Source organism: Ammospiza caudacuta, chromosome 14 (assembly GCF_027887145.1).
Source record: "Ammospiza caudacuta isolate bAmmCau1 chromosome 14, bAmmCau1.pri, whole genome shotgun sequence".
NCBI lineage: Eukaryota > Metazoa > Chordata > Aves > Passeriformes > Passerellidae > Ammospiza > Ammospiza caudacuta.
The window spans coordinates 18,520,035-18,536,964 of NC_080606.1; the positions used below are offsets into that span (position 1 = coordinate 18,520,035).

At 38.1% G+C, this 16,930-nt stretch overlaps 1 protein-coding gene across 3 annotated transcripts in view; it reads left to right on the forward strand.

Annotated features, from left to right (window-relative positions):
- The window catches only part of DIAPH2 (diaphanous related formin 2), a 171,055-nt gene that overhangs the window by 58,432 nt on the left and 95,693 nt on the right, over positions 1–16,930 (forward strand). For all 3 annotated transcript variants that reach the window (XM_058814155.1, XM_058814153.1, XM_058814154.1), the window contains 5 exons: positions 1,137–1,238; positions 2,628–2,722; positions 4,487–4,588; positions 10,947–11,186; positions 15,716–15,845. In XM_058814155.1, the coding sequence (XP_058670138.1) occupies positions 1,137–1,238; positions 2,628–2,722; positions 4,487–4,588; positions 10,947–11,186; positions 15,716–15,845 (669 nt within the window). The remainder of the gene's footprint in view (positions 1–1,136; positions 1,239–2,627; positions 2,723–4,486; positions 4,589–10,946; positions 11,187–15,715; positions 15,846–16,930) is intronic.

Consider the following 16,930-nt stretch of genomic DNA (forward strand, 5'->3'; position numbering starts at 1 on the left):
TTGGAGGTAGCTGGGGCTGAGGGCACTGCCTGGGACTGGCTCAGATGGTGCTGGCACAAACATGGCCAAGATAAACTGATTATTCAGGGCTATAAACCCAGCAGAATTCCTTTGTGCCAGATGTTTTCCTGCTGGCAGTGAGTGTGAGGAGACAAATACCTGGTTTCTACATTCTTTTATTTTTTTATTAAAAAGATTGAAACAGGTTTTATGTTATTCTTCACACTAAAAATTAACATTTTTTTCCTTAGGAAATACCTGTAATTAAACCCACAATGGCTCGTTACAGTGCAACAAAAATAGTGCTCAGAGAACAAAACTGTATTCAGTCTGCTCGAAACTTCATCTTAATTTGACTTTCCAGTTTTTCAGTTACTTTTGAATGACTTAAAATATTCATTAAGTTCAATTAATGTTAAGCACATTAAGATTCTATTCCTTCAGTGCCAAATATGTTATGTGATATTTAAAAGGAAATAAATCCTTGTTAATGGGTTTACTTAATGCTTAAGAAAATTCTGCAAAAATTGACTGTTTTAAATTATGCAAAAAATCAGCTTATATTTGAGGTACTCCAATGCCACATTTCTTTCCTTATAATTTAAAGTGCTGAATATAAAGACTGGTGAATCTTGCTAATTTAAAAGGAATCACTCTAAAATACACACTGTTTTCTAAGGTTTGCTCTTTACCACTGACAACATAATTAATGAAAACATACCTTTGTTCACTGTGATAAATATCAAATTATTTATGTTGTTGGTTTTGGATGAAGAATTTACAAATGTTATTAATGTTTCAATAGAGGGCACTCATGTGCTTCGAGGTAACAAATCCCTGTATTTTAAAAATGCTTGCAATGAATTGGAGCTGAACTAAAATTCCACGGGGTTAAAATACAAATATTATTTGCTCGGGAAAATTGTTCATTGTCGTATTTTTATTTCTTGTTCCTTTCCATTTTGGACATTTGCTTTGTTTGTTTGGATATTTTACAGCAGGTGGAGGCAGTGCAGTCACTTTGCCTTGAACTGATTGTGAAAGATGTATTATTATGGCTTGCTAATGGACTTGCTGTTAGCTAAGATGGAACTGTTGTAATAATGAATAGAATTTAATAAATACCTTCTTTCCAGCCAAAAAGCCTGTAGAAGAATCAGAAGAAAAGAAAGCAGCTCAGTCAAAGAAGAAGATCAAAGAATTAAGAGTTTTGGATGGCAAATCTGCACAAAATTTATGTAAGTGATATGAAGGGCATCAGGTCAATGTCTAAGCAGCATCTACACCTCAGTGTTCATAAATTGGCTTTTTTTGTTTGCATGTGTAATTACTTTCTCTAAAAACTGCTAATTTGAACATGAGTCTTAAATTCTGTGATGTTTAACTACACATTCTGAATTCACTGCATAACTTGGGAAAAATGAAAAAAAGTAACATGGAAAATGATTTAATGAGTTCCTGGGGTTTTTGTCAGTTAATTCTCTCAATTAACTGACAAAATTAACTGCTCAGGACTGGAAGTGCAATGAAATGATCACTAATTTGGGCAGAGCATGGTGTGGGTGGGGTTTAGGGGCCATTCCAGATTGTTCCTTTGGTCAGAGCAATGCAGAAATGGAGGTTCAAGGCAAGGTGGATTACCAGATTACCAGATTACCAAATAGGCTACAGAGGTGCAGGTACTACTGCTGCAGATGGGAGCAAAACCAGCCCACTTCTTTCATCTTTAATTATGCAGGGAAATCAATCATTATCAGTAGTGTGTCCTTTATCTGAATCAGAAGCACCATAAATGTCACTGGTCCGACTGTGCCCATGGCAATAAGTGTATAAACCCCAATGTGGGCATTGTTTAGTACCACATCCGTGAGCAGAAAATGAGCTATGATAGAAGAGCTCACAATTGATGGAAAACTTCAAATTTTGAAAGCTTGGATGCAGGATAATCAGCCACACTAGTTAGGCTGAATATAAAGCATTTTTTCACAATGTTATGCTGATCCATCTGTTAAGAATTCTTTGTAGTTTACTGAATGGGGCTCTCTTGAGATTTTATAAGATTCTGAGATCAAATTGCTTTGAGAGCTCCATCTTTGAAGGGTTTGAATTGTGTGTCTCCTGTAAAAGTTCAGCTACCCTAAAAGTGGTAGAGTTAGGGCGTTTTTCTTACTTTGCCCAGCTCTTCGTTACCACTTTGATGTGAAATCTTTTCTAGAATATCGCATAAATATCATTGACCCAATTGTACAGCTATTCATACATGGTTATGGAACCAATAAGAATAATAATAGCTAAAGATATCTGTTATTGGCTAAGTAGTTCTGCTTAGAGTAGGAATGCAGATGTCATTCATAAAGATAAAACTTTAATGGAAAGTTACATTGCTAGGGAGAAGCTGAGGCCGATTTCAAAGTTAAAATTGTTGTTATAGTTTCATTTCTTAGAAAGGGAATTCATGATAAGTCAAAGTGCAGCAGTGTGCCTACCTAGCATTTGTTTATATGGAGACTTAACTGTGGAACAATTTAGATGGAGATGTGACTTTTTGAGTTGCTAGCAATAGTTTGCCTTTGTATATCAATCTTTCTTGACCTTTTTGATTCTGATGATGTGTTACTGAATTTCAGCAATATTTTTGGGTTCCTTCCGTTTGCCTTACGAAGAAATAAAAAATATCATTTTAGAGGTGGATGAGGAGAAGCTGAGTGAATCCCTGATCCAGGTATGTGAAAATGCCTCTGCTTTTGGTTGTAGCTCATTTTCCACATGAACATGGCAGGCAGGAGTAAGAATTCAAGATTAAGACAGGGCATCATCTGCAGGGTATCACTTGTGTTTCCTGTCCCATTGATTCCATTCTGCTTCTGATTATGGTCCCATGTACACTAAAACTGCTTTTCAAAGACCCTGTTAACCAAAGAATTCCTTGGGATTTCCCCTCCCCAGAGGAAATATCTGACAATTCTGGTGATTCAGCTTGGAGGAGAAGCTGAAGATGATTGAGGCTGGTGCATAATGAAGTTTCAGGAGGTTTCTTGTGGGAGCAGCTCTGCCTGTCTCTGGTGAGAGATGAAACTCCCTGAGCCTTTCAGGACCCTGCTGCAGCTCCAAACCCATCTGTAAATCTGCTCTCAGGCTGGTTCAGTCTCATTCTGAGCCCCAAATCCCTCAGCTGGAGAGTGCAAAGGATGGAATTCAATTTCTGCACATCCCTTTCTGATTGTCTCCCTCCAGGAGGAGAGCAGGAGTGCCCGTGGCCCCTCGTGCTCTCTGAGCAGGGACAGAGCAGCAGGAAACCTTAAAACCCTAAAAATCACCAAGATTTAGCACCCAGCAATGCTGCTGTGGCTTTATTTGACATCGTCCACAGATTCCTGCTCCCTCACTGGGCCTGGATTTATCCTTTCATCCTTCCCCGTCTCCTGTTTGCCCCTTTGCCCCATTCCCCCAAGGTTTTCTAAATTAATTTCTTCTTCCTTTCTTAGACCTGCAGAATGGTTATTCTGGGAACGCTGGTCTAAACTGAGTTGTCTCAGTATTTGAAAATAGGTGCAAAGCCCGAATTTTATTGAGGACTTGGTTTATTGATCAGAGATAACAGATCAGATGATTAGGAAACCTTCAGGTTTAATAAAATTAAAAATCAAGGGGGAGGAACCAACCCCACCTGGGATAACTGAAGTGCAGAGCAGTTTCATATTCATCTCCTCTACTGAAAATGCATTATTGTTTGGATTTCAACTTGTACATATATGCAAATATTATATATTAAATGCGATTTACACTTTAAAAATGCAATATTTCAATACATTATTTTAAAAATATGATGTATTAAATGCAAATCTACACTTTTACTGAGTATTTCTTAAAATAAACTATTATTCAATCGTAATATAAGTATTTTAAATACTTACCACATGTATTTTTACACCTTAAGATCATACTATAACTCACAATGTTCTATTGGGAACATGAATAACACTGCAAGGAAATTGAACCTTTTCCTGACTATATATGCCATTTATAAGATCTGTACAATTCTGGGTTGTTGACCTTTTTTATAAGGTATTTTTAAGTATACTTTGAATGTCTAATGATTTTAATTTTTTTTCTTTTTTTTTTGCTGCTTCTGTCATGTTTTACACAGACCAGTTATTTCTTGATTGATATTTAATGAGCAAGATGCAACCATTAGGGCAAAGGGAGATTGTAGAGAGACAAAACTCGTTGATGCTGTCAGGCCCTGAAAATGATACTCTAACCTTTTAATACATTCCTCAAATCAGAGACTGCAGCAGAGCAGTTGTCTGTATTAAATAATTGCTGCTTTGATTTGATGTTTATATAAAGTTAGAGCTGCGTAAATAAAATAAACGTCCCGTAATTTCCTCCTGCATTTCCATGTTGTGGTATTTTGAGCGTGTTATTTTTAATGTCTTAGGTAGTTTAATGTAACAAATTTGATATAATGCCTTGTTTGTTTTAGAACCTGGTGAAGAATCTTCCTGAGCAGAAGGAGCTCAATGCCTTAGCTGAATTAAAGGATGAATACAACGACCTTGCTGAGCCAGAGCAGTTTGGAGTCGTGGTATGTATCAGTCAACAGAGTTCCGTTTTGGCACATAAAAAGAAACAAGTTGAAGGATAAAAATCTTCTTTTAGTGTTTTTGCAAGACCTGCAGTAGGAAAAGTTACTATTTCCTGATAGGTAATAATCAAAAAATATCTTAACATGTATTGGGCCAGCCTGGGCAGGGCTGTGAGCAGCCAGACTGGAAGCAGATCATCCTTAGGGTCATTTCCAACGTGAACCCCTCTGATTCTGGGTGATTTTCTGCGAGGAATTGCAGTGTAGCATTAAAAACAACAGGCACTCAGGTAACACACCGAATCTTTTTTCTGCCTGTCTTGCCTTGACTGTTTACTGAACAGCTCTGAGGACCCCTCTGCCTTCAAGCAGATAAATTCCAGGAGCCCACAGAAGACCCAGTTACCCCTTGGCCTTGACAACTCTGATAAATTTGTTATGTATCAAAACCTGTAAGCAGCTAAAAGACTTAAAATATCCATATTTTATATGTATATATATCCATATTTTCTATGTATGTATGCATGCACGTATCAAACATCTGTATTTATACCACACAGCCTTGCAGGATGGCTCAAGGAGAGGTGTGAATTGATATTGGAACTGGAATTGTAGCTTGTGTTCTGCTCCTCTCAATGCAATTTACACTTTTAAAAAGGCAATATTTTAATGCGTTGTTTTAAGAATATTATATATTAAATGCAAATCTACGCTTTTACTGAGTATTTCTTAAAATAAACTATTAGTCAGTCATAAGTATTTTAAACACCGCATCTGTATTTTGACACCTTAAGGTGTGCAAGATGCAGATGTGGTAGACACTGCTCCTCTCAGTCCCTGCATCTGTTCAGGAGCAGGGCTGCCAGAATGGCTGGGGCCCCTCTGGGAGGGAATTCCAGAATTTTTTGGGAATTCCGGCATTTTTGGCAATTCCGGCATTTTTGGGAATTCCAGCAGTTTTGGGGAATTCCGGCATTTTTGAGAATTCTGGCATTTTTGGGGAGTTCCAGCATTTTGGGGAATTCCAGTATTTTTGGGAATTCCAGTATTTTTGGGGAATTCCAGCATTTTTGGGAATTCCGGCATTTTTGGGAATTCCAGCATTTTTGAGAATTCCAGCATTTTTGGGAATTCCAGCATTTTGGGGAATTCCGGCATTTTTGGGGAATTCCGGCATTTTTGGGAATTCCAGCAGTTTTGGGGAGTTCCAGCATTTTCAGGAACTCTTTAATCCACGCTGGGGGTGAGGGTGGGACCCTGATTTCTGTGCCACCCTTGGGAATCTCTTTCTGCCCTGGCTTTCCAAGGACCTCAGGAGTCCTTAGGCCAATGAGCTCCTGTTTTCCCTTCCCCTCTCAGCCCAGCAGATTAAAATGACGATGAGAGCTCTGGAACGAGCTCAGGATTTATCCCCAGCTCCGCAGGAGCTGCGCTTGCTCTTGCTGGATTTTTAAGGCATTATGTACATTAAAATGCATTAAAACAGAAATAGAGGCCTCTTAGAAGACTTTTTTGCTAAAAAGCTCTGATTTGAGCATAATTTTGCTGCAGAAGTGGCTTTTGAGTGCTTTTTCTTTTTTTTAATTATTTTTCAGTTGGGGAAGTAACAGAATATGATTTGCCCTAATGAGATTTTTGGAGAGGATTTAGGAAATGAAATATATCAATGGCTTCTTTTGAAAAACTATAGCCTATTGATTTCCTTTTCTTTTAATAAATGGCATCAAGTTGCAAAAATATTTTATTTCCAAACAAGGATGAGGAATTTTGTTAGAAGTGGGATACATTAATTAGCCTTACTACAAGTAAAACATTGCCATTTATTGATCAGTAACAATCTAAAAATCTCTATAAATACATATTTGCTGCTTTCTTAGAAGCAATAATAGCATGCATTTTTATTTAAAATATAAATGTGTGTATTATGTCTTTAGACAGACCAAAACTTATCTATGAATATTTCTATTATAATACATGCATGTATGATAGATTATTTTATATATACATCTATTTATGGGCATATTCCTCTCTACCTAGATATTGTCAGATAAAGTGAGGAATTCCTTGGCTTTTGTGCAGGGTTTTGTGCACTCCATATCTGGACTGTGTTGAAGGGAAATGCTCAATGGAAGCAGGCAAGCTGGAGGTGTTAGGACAAAGGAAGCCTCTGATGTTTGGGAAATCTGTTCAGTTTCCTGCTTAAAATCAGCCAAGAAATTGGAAAATTGTGCATCATAATGACCTTGATTGAAAGGGCTGTGTGGGCATTCCAGTGTTTTACTGTTGTAAATTCCTCAGTGCTTCACCCTGATCTCTTAACTTGGATCATCCCCTGCCCTGTCCCCTCCTCCTGACACAAATCCCCTTTACAAACATGCCCTGCCCTGTCCCAGCTGGTGTTGTGGGTGAGGATTCTGACCCCATATCTGGGCTCCTCCATGTCAGGATTCCTGCTGCTTGCAGCTGGCCTGGCTCTGGATGTTGAAGAAACCACAAAAATCCCTTTATTCCCAGCAGTCCCAATGTGGCCACAGTCACTGTTCCATGATTTCTGAGGAAACACTGACTAGAGCAAGTTGAGAGAGTTTCCAACTATTTAATGCAACGTTAATTAGCAAAAACTCCTTAATCAAACATCTCCAAATGGTGCTGCTTGCCCTATGAAGGAACCAAGTTTCCTGAAGCTTGTTTGCTTATTCAGCTTTACCATCTGCTTTAATAAAAAGCAGCACTTTGCCTTATGGGTCCTGCTTCTGTCTGATTTCTGGGGGCCTCTAACTCATCACTGGTGCTAAAATGCTGGGTTTGTTTCTGGTTATGATATCCTGGAACTGTCCCTTAAAGTGCAAGAAATGCAGCTGAACCTCAAGTCTTGACTGAAGTTCTTTTCTCCAATGTGTCAAATTAATTTTGGAATTTCTCATTAATAATAATCTTAACCTTGGCTTTATGAATAGAAGACAGACTACCTTAAATAATATTTAAAGTGTGTCCCCTTATTTTTATGTAGATTTAGGTGTGTTAATTATTAAGATATGTTAATTGGATAATCACTTTGCCCATCAAATTTAATAAAGGTTGGAATAAGTTGCTTAAAATTTTTTTAGAAAAGCCATACTTAGTAAAAGATTAACTTACTTGAAGGAACCGATTAACTTAATATTCAGCTGATATGTAAATGAAAATTAGAGCTGCATTTTCATTTAGATGAATGCTAAAACCAATTATATATTCTAATTAGTTATTGGAACTTTTTGAAGTTATATCCTGGGATCAAAAAAGGCACCACAAGTTCTTCTAAAGGAAAGTTTGCATTGATGTTGAAGTAGAGCAAGAAAAACAGAAAAAAAAAATAGAATTTTTAAAAAAGAAAAAAAAAAATAGAAAAAAAAAGAAAAATAAAAAAAAAAAAAAAGGAAAATTACTGGATCAGCTGTGTAACTTGGACTCAGCTGGGCAGGATGTTACCTGAGTTCTGCACCTAAACCTTGTGTTCAAGAGTTCATTTGTTATGATATGGGAACAGCTGCAGCTTCAGTGAGGAGCTGCATTTCCACTGCAGTGCCAACTGAACATTTTAATGCTACAAAAGCCTAAATCTGACTGAGGAGTTGTGTAAACTTGCATTTTCTGTGACCCTTTTTTCCTGTGTAACCAGTCCTGGCTGGGAGGCAGACAAAGTGAACTGAGAATTGTACAAGTTTATTGCACCTCCATTGGTTTGGAGCCATTCAGTCCTTTAAATTGAATTTATTGGCTGCTTGTTTGGCCTCATTGTAATTTTGTGAGCTGCTGCCGAATTAATCTTCCTAGAATGTTTCCAGGGGAAAAAAAAAGGCAACTTTAATATAACATAGGTAAGAGGCTAAGTTGTCTTAGTAAGTTGACAAATTTTTATTAGAGGAATGTCAGCTTTTTCTTAGGAAGTGAGGCAAATTTAATTGTGCTTTTTGCCTTTCTCCAGTAGCCTTTGATCCTCGTTTTAATACAGGGCTTGAGAATTGAATGGTGATAATAAAGCATAAAGAACTGAATAAAGAACTTGATTAGGTAGGGAGTTCAGACAAGACCTTCATGAGAGCCCAGAAGGGGAATAATGGCATGCCGCCCATCACTGACAGTCAGCTGGAAAAGAAATATCCATTTTCTTGGTTTTCTTGCCTCTTTAACTGTTTGTAGGGGGAGCCATTGCTTGCTGTTCCATGCACCTGTTGGAATGTTTCATTTCTTATATTTATATATATAGATATATATATGCCTTTGACACTAATTTTATTTAGAGCCATAAAGAATTTGAGCTTTCCAAGTGAATGTAGGCTTTGCTCCTTACCTAATTCTAGAAGATTGCTCCAAATTCAGTATGTGATCACTCCTTTCTCTGCCACTGAACACATGGATTTGGAAACAGGACCAAAAAAGGGGGAACCAGGGCAGGGTGAGGCAGGAGGAACTAAAATATCATTTATGGCCATCTTCTGCTGATACCTAAAGGGCATTTTGTGTATAGGAATGTTCTGGGCTTTAAGGAAAAACCCACATGAAAACAGCTCTTAGGAAATTACCAAGATAGTTTTAATTCCATTCCCTGACCTACATAATATTTTAAAACTTCCTGCTGGGTTGGTGGTCGGAAGCTAATAAATGATCAGTGGTCCATGGCACTACACAGGATTAAAGAAGAAAGGACACTCCTCTCAAGTTTGAGGATTATTCTTCACTAATGTTTATGTCACACTCTCCTCTGGGCTTGTACTTTGTTGCACTTGGGTTTTGAGATGTAAAGCTTTGAACAATTTTTTTTTCTGTGCCATTTTGAGTAAAAACAGCAACTGGAGATTGTTCTACAAAAGTTAAAGCAAATTATGTGATTAAATTTAATTTCCATCTACTGCAGATTAGTGTAAGTAGATCCTTTCAAGGCAGATGTTTTCAGTGTGATATTTCTGAAATACAGGATGATTAGAAGAATAATGTTTCAAGACTTTCAATGATTTTGGCTTATAGAGGCTCAGAGAGAAATTTGTGACAATGGAGATTTATAAAAAAAGATCACTAGTTCTGCTGAGATGCTTCTTTTCTGATCCTTTCCTTTTCCTTGTTCCAGCCTGATCATAGGAATTGTTTGAGACCATCTGGAGCCTTCATATTTATGTTCATTTTAGAATGAATTCATTATTATTCAGGCCACTCAAGTCCTTCCTGTGAAAGTTCTTGCTGCTGCTTCTGCTGGCTGCTGGGAGATAGCACTGGTAGAAAAATCATAGTTCTTCAAAGGACCATGGCCAAATTTTGGCCAACAGAAACAGGAGCACATCAAAATCTTCGTGTTTTGCCAGTCAAGATCTGTGATTTGTTAGATAGCAAAGCTTTTCTTGCCAAGGGCTTCAGGAACACCCCTGATGGTGAATACATTGGTGAAGAAATCTTTCTGTGTTCTGCTAACTAAGATGAGCTAGATTTGGAACACGATTTGGAACATAACCATTCTTGCAATTAAATTAAAAATTTCAAGTGATTTAACAATGCTCAGTACATCTTTTTTCCTTAATTTAAATTTCTCTTGTGAATTATCTTGTGCTAAGTGGGAAGAAATAACTCTGATCACTTGTGCAAAACATTAAAGATATTTTGTGACCTGGGCTGGTGAATTTGGTCTTGGGGATTTAAATTAATGAATCAGCATTGTAGATTATTTTCAGTATCTGCTGTGCTACAACATCAGGATTGTAACCTCCTTGTCAGGATTTATAACCTCCCATCTTTTTACCAGAGCAGGAAGGGATGAGTGCTGTGCTCTCTTTTGCCAAGTGTCTGAAACACACAGGGAGGTGCCTGGGAGCACAAGGCAGGCAGTGCAAACACACACGGACACTCTTGGCTGGCTGGCTGGTGCTGTGTGACTGTTCACTGGGGTCTGAGCATGAGGGAAGAGACGAGGGTCTGACGCCATGTTTCAGAAGGCTGATTTATTATTTTATCATATATATTACATTAAAACTATACTAAAAGAATAGAAGAAAGGATTTCGTCAGAAGGCTAAGAGTAGAAAAAGAAAGAATGATAACAAAAGTTTGTGGCTCAGAGAGTCTGAGCCAGCTGACTGTGATTGGCCATGAATTAGAAACAAGCACATGAGACCAATCCCAGCTGCACCTGTTGCATCCCACAGCAGCAGATAACCATTGTTTGCATTTTGTTCCTGAGGCCTCCCAGCTTCTCAGGAGGAAAAACCCTAAGGAAAGGATTTTTCATAAAATGTGTCTGTGACAGTGCTGCATTCTGACAATGAGAATTGGAGCGTTTTGAGCTGTGGGTGATTTGGGCTGCCCTCTCAGTCAGAGTTTGGCGTGTTTTGCAGATGAGCTCGGTGAAGATGCTGCGCGCGCGGCTCAACGGGATCCTGTTCCGGCTCATGTTCGAGGAGCACGTCAACAACATCAAGCCCGACATCATGGCTGTCACCCTGGCCTGCGAGGAGCTCAAGAAGAGCGAGAGCTTCAGCAAGCTGCTGGAGCTGGTGCTGTTCCTGGGCAACTACATGAACTCTGGCTCCAGGAACGCGCAGTCCCTGGGCTTCAACATCAGCTTCCTCTGCAAGGTCAGTGCCGGCACGGGGCAGCTCCTGGCGCTCAGCCGGGACAAGGGCACAAAGCAGGGACAGCATCACAGTGAAATTTACTGACTGCACCCTGTGTTTAATCGTGGGCAGGACCTGCCCTCAGCATCCCCAGCATTCCCTGGGTAATTTAAAGGTGTCTTTATTTTTTGCTCCTAAGGAATGTATTGCAGCCTTCAGGCTTGTCTAGCAGGATTTGGGAGCCTTTATTTTGCTTTTCATAATAACTCCTTTTATAGTTATATTAACTATCTGTATATATTACATTAACTATATATAACTATATATATTATATTAACTATACACATAAATTAACTATATATAACTATATATATTATATTAGCTATATACATATATTATATTAACTATATATAACTATATAGTTATAGTAACTCCTTTTTCAGATCAGTGACTGTCACTTAGTGGACTTTCTGCCCATGAAAAGAGATTTTTATTATTTTTTTGAGCCAGCTGTCAGCAAGGTGTCCGTGTACCCCTTTCTATGTGCAGAATACAAACTCTTCATGATGAGGGGTCATAATGTGATGAATTCACTTTTCAATACAACCAGAGTTTTGTATTGATTTTTTTCTTTCTGCTTGTTTCTTGAACAATCCTAAAATTAATTGTCTGTTTACTGGATGCAGTGCTTACATTATGCAGTCTGAAAAAAATAGGAGAAAAAAGGCAAGTATTGATCTGGGATAAACGTTCGGTTTTGGAAAATAAATGATTTTACAACAGAGCTGGTCATTTCATACACAGATCTGGTTTTGCTAACACTTTTACTAAAACATGGTAAAGAAAATAAAAAAAACCACCATTCCCACTTGTCTGGCCTGAGCTAGAAAGCTAATCACCGAGGAGTAATTGCAAATCCTTAAAAACAGATTATCTCTCTGGATGTTATATTGCAGTGTATGATGTTATTGGAGATAGAAATGATCTGTAAACAACCCTTGGCAGAAGGCAGAGAACTTAATGTTGTTCAAATGAGAGACATCAGCATCAGAATTCCTGGCATGTGTCGAGACTGGCCGAGGAGAGCAGCTACTCCTGAGCCTGCAGCAGAGCATCTTCAGTGCCTGAGCTTGGAATGCCCTGTGGAAACAGAAATACAGCCACAGAAATATAGAAATACAGCAATAGAAATACAGCAGGGAAAGTGCTCGGGCTGAGGGTGGCTGCTGCAGTAATCCACTGGAGTTTGCTGTGTTTTTCAGTATGTCCAGAGGGTCCAGCTGCTTTTTGAGCCCCCTCAGGAGCTCCAAAGTTCTGCTCCGTAGGGATGGAACCGAAAGGGAGGAGGTTTGTTTCAGGGATGTGCAGGTACAGCTGTGGGGCAGAATTCAAGTGAGGACCAAGAGCTCAGTTTCAGTAAAGCTTTTGCAGTGCTCTGGCTGGATCAATGTGTGTTCACCTGTTAAGTGCTGCTATGACGCTTTTTGTTCAAGGTGCAAATGGAACAAGACAAGCTGTTTATCCAGGCTGAGCATTACTGATGAGGGGACATTTATTGTCCAGCAGCCCTTGTTCTGGCAAGGGGGGAAAGATTTCTAGGGTAGGAGAAGGTCTATAATCTCATAAAAATCAATAGAGAGCCTTTTTATAGCTATAATAAAGTGTCACTCCAGTGATGGCTCCTACATAAATTTTTCCTTGCACTGGCTGCCACGTTTAACCCGCACACCTGGGAGCTGCTGTACCTGGGAGAACCCAGCCCCATCCTGGCAGTGTTATGTGTGTTTGGCATGGGTTAAATAAATGTTTACTCTGTGCTGAGGGAGAGTTTTGTTCTGGTGGTGTTCTCCTGGCTTACGGAATTAAACATCTTACTGTGCAGCTCATATTTGAGTGGTTGTGCTGTGTTCTGTGTCCCTTGGCCTTTAATCCTTCCCCAAGCCCTGGATCTCATGGTGTTGACCCTCAAATTGATGCTTCAGCATTCAGCTGGAGCTGCCTCCTGTATCCCCCACTGATCTGGCAATTTATTTCATTTATTTTTAAACTGAATGTGTTATTTCCAAATTCCATCTCCCGGGCAAGGAAAGGCCCTAGACTCAAAACCTGTATTTTAAAATTTGAACACCACAGTGTTAAAAATTTATCCTGAATCATAGAATGGTAGAATATCCTGAGTTGGAAAGGACCCACGAGGTTCATCCAAATCCAGCCCCTGGTCTTGTAAGCACAACTTAAATGGCTCTTTTTGCTTTCCATCCACTTGGCTGGAGTGTGTAGAGCAGCAGAAATCAGGCTAAGCCATTGGGTTCTTTACAAGCCAAGGAATGTTACATCTGTTGGGCAAAATTACTGCAAGGAAAAAGCTGAATGTAAAAAGTATTGCATTTACTGCAAAAGAATTAAAATAGTGGGTGTGTTATTGAATGTGAGTGTATATTGAATATGAGTGTATATTAAATAGGAGTACAGGGTGTGATACAGACACAACCAAGCTGCCACCTGTCCAGTTCCTACCTTTCATTTCTATTTTTATATTTAAATATTATGTGCTAAACTACACTCAAACAGCACTTATCTTTCATTATATCAGTGGGCTTAGGACTTGATTTTTACAGTACAGATATTGATTGTAAATATCAAGCAGACCTATTTGCATCCATTGTGTTAAAAGTGAAGGTGAATATAGCAGAATATATAGAGACTTATTTATGATTGGGCCAAAGAAATGAATTTGATACATTTGTTCAAGTTCTAAATAAATGTTTATTTAGATATTTTTTTCGATGTTTACTACAAGGTGCTAATGCTGACTGTTATTGTGATGTTGCTCTTGGTGGCAAAACATGTTCCTGTTGTAATTTGAAAGCAAAATAATTTTGTCCATTTAGAAAAAAAGTGCTTTATCCACTCGATGATGTCAGAGAGATCAAAGACTGCAAATCCCACTGCTGTTGTTCACAGACAAATTGAAATGCAATTTCTTTTTTCCATGCAGATGTTTAGCCAGTAAATCTACTGTTTTTTTCAAGTCAGGAGAACTTGTGTGTATGTAACACATGAAAGCCCTTTAACTGCATACCATTGCTGAGCATTGTTTAGTCTTTAATCGCTGAATTGGTATGAATTAAATTGCTTTCTTAATTGCCTAAATACCTTATATTTTTAAAAGCCTGTTTTTCCACTGCACTCATTTATTCCTAACAGGGTAATCCTTAAAGCTGAAAGGCCTCTATTAAATTGAACATCGATGGCAAGCCTGTCATGAGGATTATAGAATTAGAACTTCAAGTGATTTAGAGAATGAGAAAACAAATAGGAGATTTTACACAAGCATTTATGTATTCTTCTTAAATAAATCCTTTATTTCATTTGTTGTGCATGTTGTAGCTTACTTCTGTGTAAGAACTGTACTAGATCAGTAAAATGCTGTTAAAACAATTCTTTCCAGATGTGTTACTAATTCTCTGTCAAGTGGAGTGTGCTCCTCTCAGACTCTTCCATGCACCTACTCTGTCTCGCCTTTGTGGATAAATCTCTGCTCCTGCTGGGTCTTCCCTCAACTCTCACATTCCTCCTGCACAGCACAAAAAGGGGCAAACTCAGGGATCTGGTGTTAAATTTGTTCTCTCGGTCTCTAGAGTTCATGATGTTCCTTGGTCACTGTGCACCGTGCCATGGCATTGAGCCATAAGGGTATTGGAAGGTGCCACTGCTCCTATATTCTAACAATTAGTGCAGATTTTTGTTTTTTAACTAAAAACCTCATTTCAGCACTGAGGCTAATGGAGAACAGAGTTTTATCACTTCCAAGATTACTGATTTGTTTCAGGCCTCTAAAAGTGCCTCTGCAGTCAAAAGAACAGCAAAAATATTCCTTTACCTGTTACTTCCCGTTGTGCAGAGTTTTCCTGCAGCTTTTCACTAATGCATTACATTTCCTTCAGCTGCAGTCAGGATTGCCTTTGCCGTTTTGTTATTCTGTGTTCTGCTAAGGCAGGGTGCATTTATTTTGTGTTTCTCTATAGAGTTGGTCTCCAAGGTTTTAGCCTGACGCAGCATGGTTTAGATTTTGCTCCAAGAAAGAATAGTGGATTTACAGCAAGGAGTTACTTTAGTTTGACTGGTCAGAAGGCAAATTCTGACTGTTAGCATGGTGTCCAGCTACGCAGAATTTCAGGGATTCCTGTAGAGATTTGGCATTTATGGCATTGAAGGAATGCTCTAATTTCAGTTCTGTTTAATCTCTGTACACAGCTATTTTTTATCTGAGGGATTCTGAACTGGCAATGCTAAAATCTCAGAACTTTATCTCAGATCTTCTTCTCATCAAAATCAGTTATTATTTCTTAAAATACATCTTAGGGTAGATTCCTTCTAATCCTAAATTATGAAGAATTCAAGAAATTTCATTTTTTAAAATCTGTTTATTTGCAGGCAACCCATGTAGGTAACTTTTTGCTAATGAGTTGAAGTCTGCAATATTCACTTTATTGAAATGCTTTAAGAATGTTTGTTTATTTTTACTTTCTCCTGTGTTCACATTTTAGATTCGAGATACGAAATCATCAGACCAGAAAACCACCCTGTTGCATTTCCTGGCAGAAATCTGTGAGGAGAATTACAGGGACATCCTGAAATTCCCGGATGAGCTGCAGCACGTTGAGAGTGCGAGCAAAGGTGAGCAGCAGGCAAAGCACCTCAAGGCAGCAGGTGCTGGCTTTGGCATGGAATACTGCCAGCATTCCATTGGGGATTGTGGGATTATGTAACCTGTAAGCACTGATAATCCACGTGGATTGTGCTTGTCTGGTATTCATTGAGCTGAGGAAAAAAAGGGAAAAACAGTAATGGAGCAACTCCTTTTCTTCTGTAGTAGGCTGTGAAAATAATACAATTTATAATACAATTTTTAAAAAGTATTAAAGTTGTATTAAAAATTTTAAATGGTATTAAAATAATACAATTAATAAATTGTATTATATATTGTATTATAAATTGTATAATAATTTATTATTAAATTTATTCAATTCATTATTAATTGTATTATAAATTGTAGGGAGATACTTGAAAAGCCACAGCTCAGGAGTTGCCAGCAGTGCAGGGATGGTGTTGGGTGTCCCATCAAACCTCTGAGGAGTGAGCTCTGAGTGTGCAAGGAGCCTTCACACACAGAGTTCATTTCCTCACCTGAGAGAGAATAGCAAATAAACAGCTATGCTGTTTATGCAAATAAATATATATATTTATACATAAAATACATGAAATATATATATATATATACACTATAAAATATATATAATAAATATGCATATTTATTATTAATACAAGTAAATAGCATATTCTGGAAAAATCCCAGGCTGCCTATGAATAGATCCAGTTCAGTTGTGCTGCACAGGCCACAATTAATGATTATTTTGGGTCAGTCAGCAGTGCAGGCTGGGATGTGGTGGCTGAGTTCACATTCTCATGTGGCACAGGCTGTGCTGCTGAGTTTTCTGCTGAGGCAGAGGTAGATGAAGATAACACAAAACTTTTAATTGATTAATTTAATCAGAAAATATAAATATAAATTATAAATTATAAATATAAATATAAATATAAATATAGATATAGATATAAATATAAATATAAATATAAATATAAATATAAATATAAATATGAATATAAATATAAATATAAATATAAATACCTGGGTGAGCACAAGAAAATGAAGGAAAGCAGAGGTGAGAAGGAGTTGGATGCACATTTCCACCAGCCCTGTC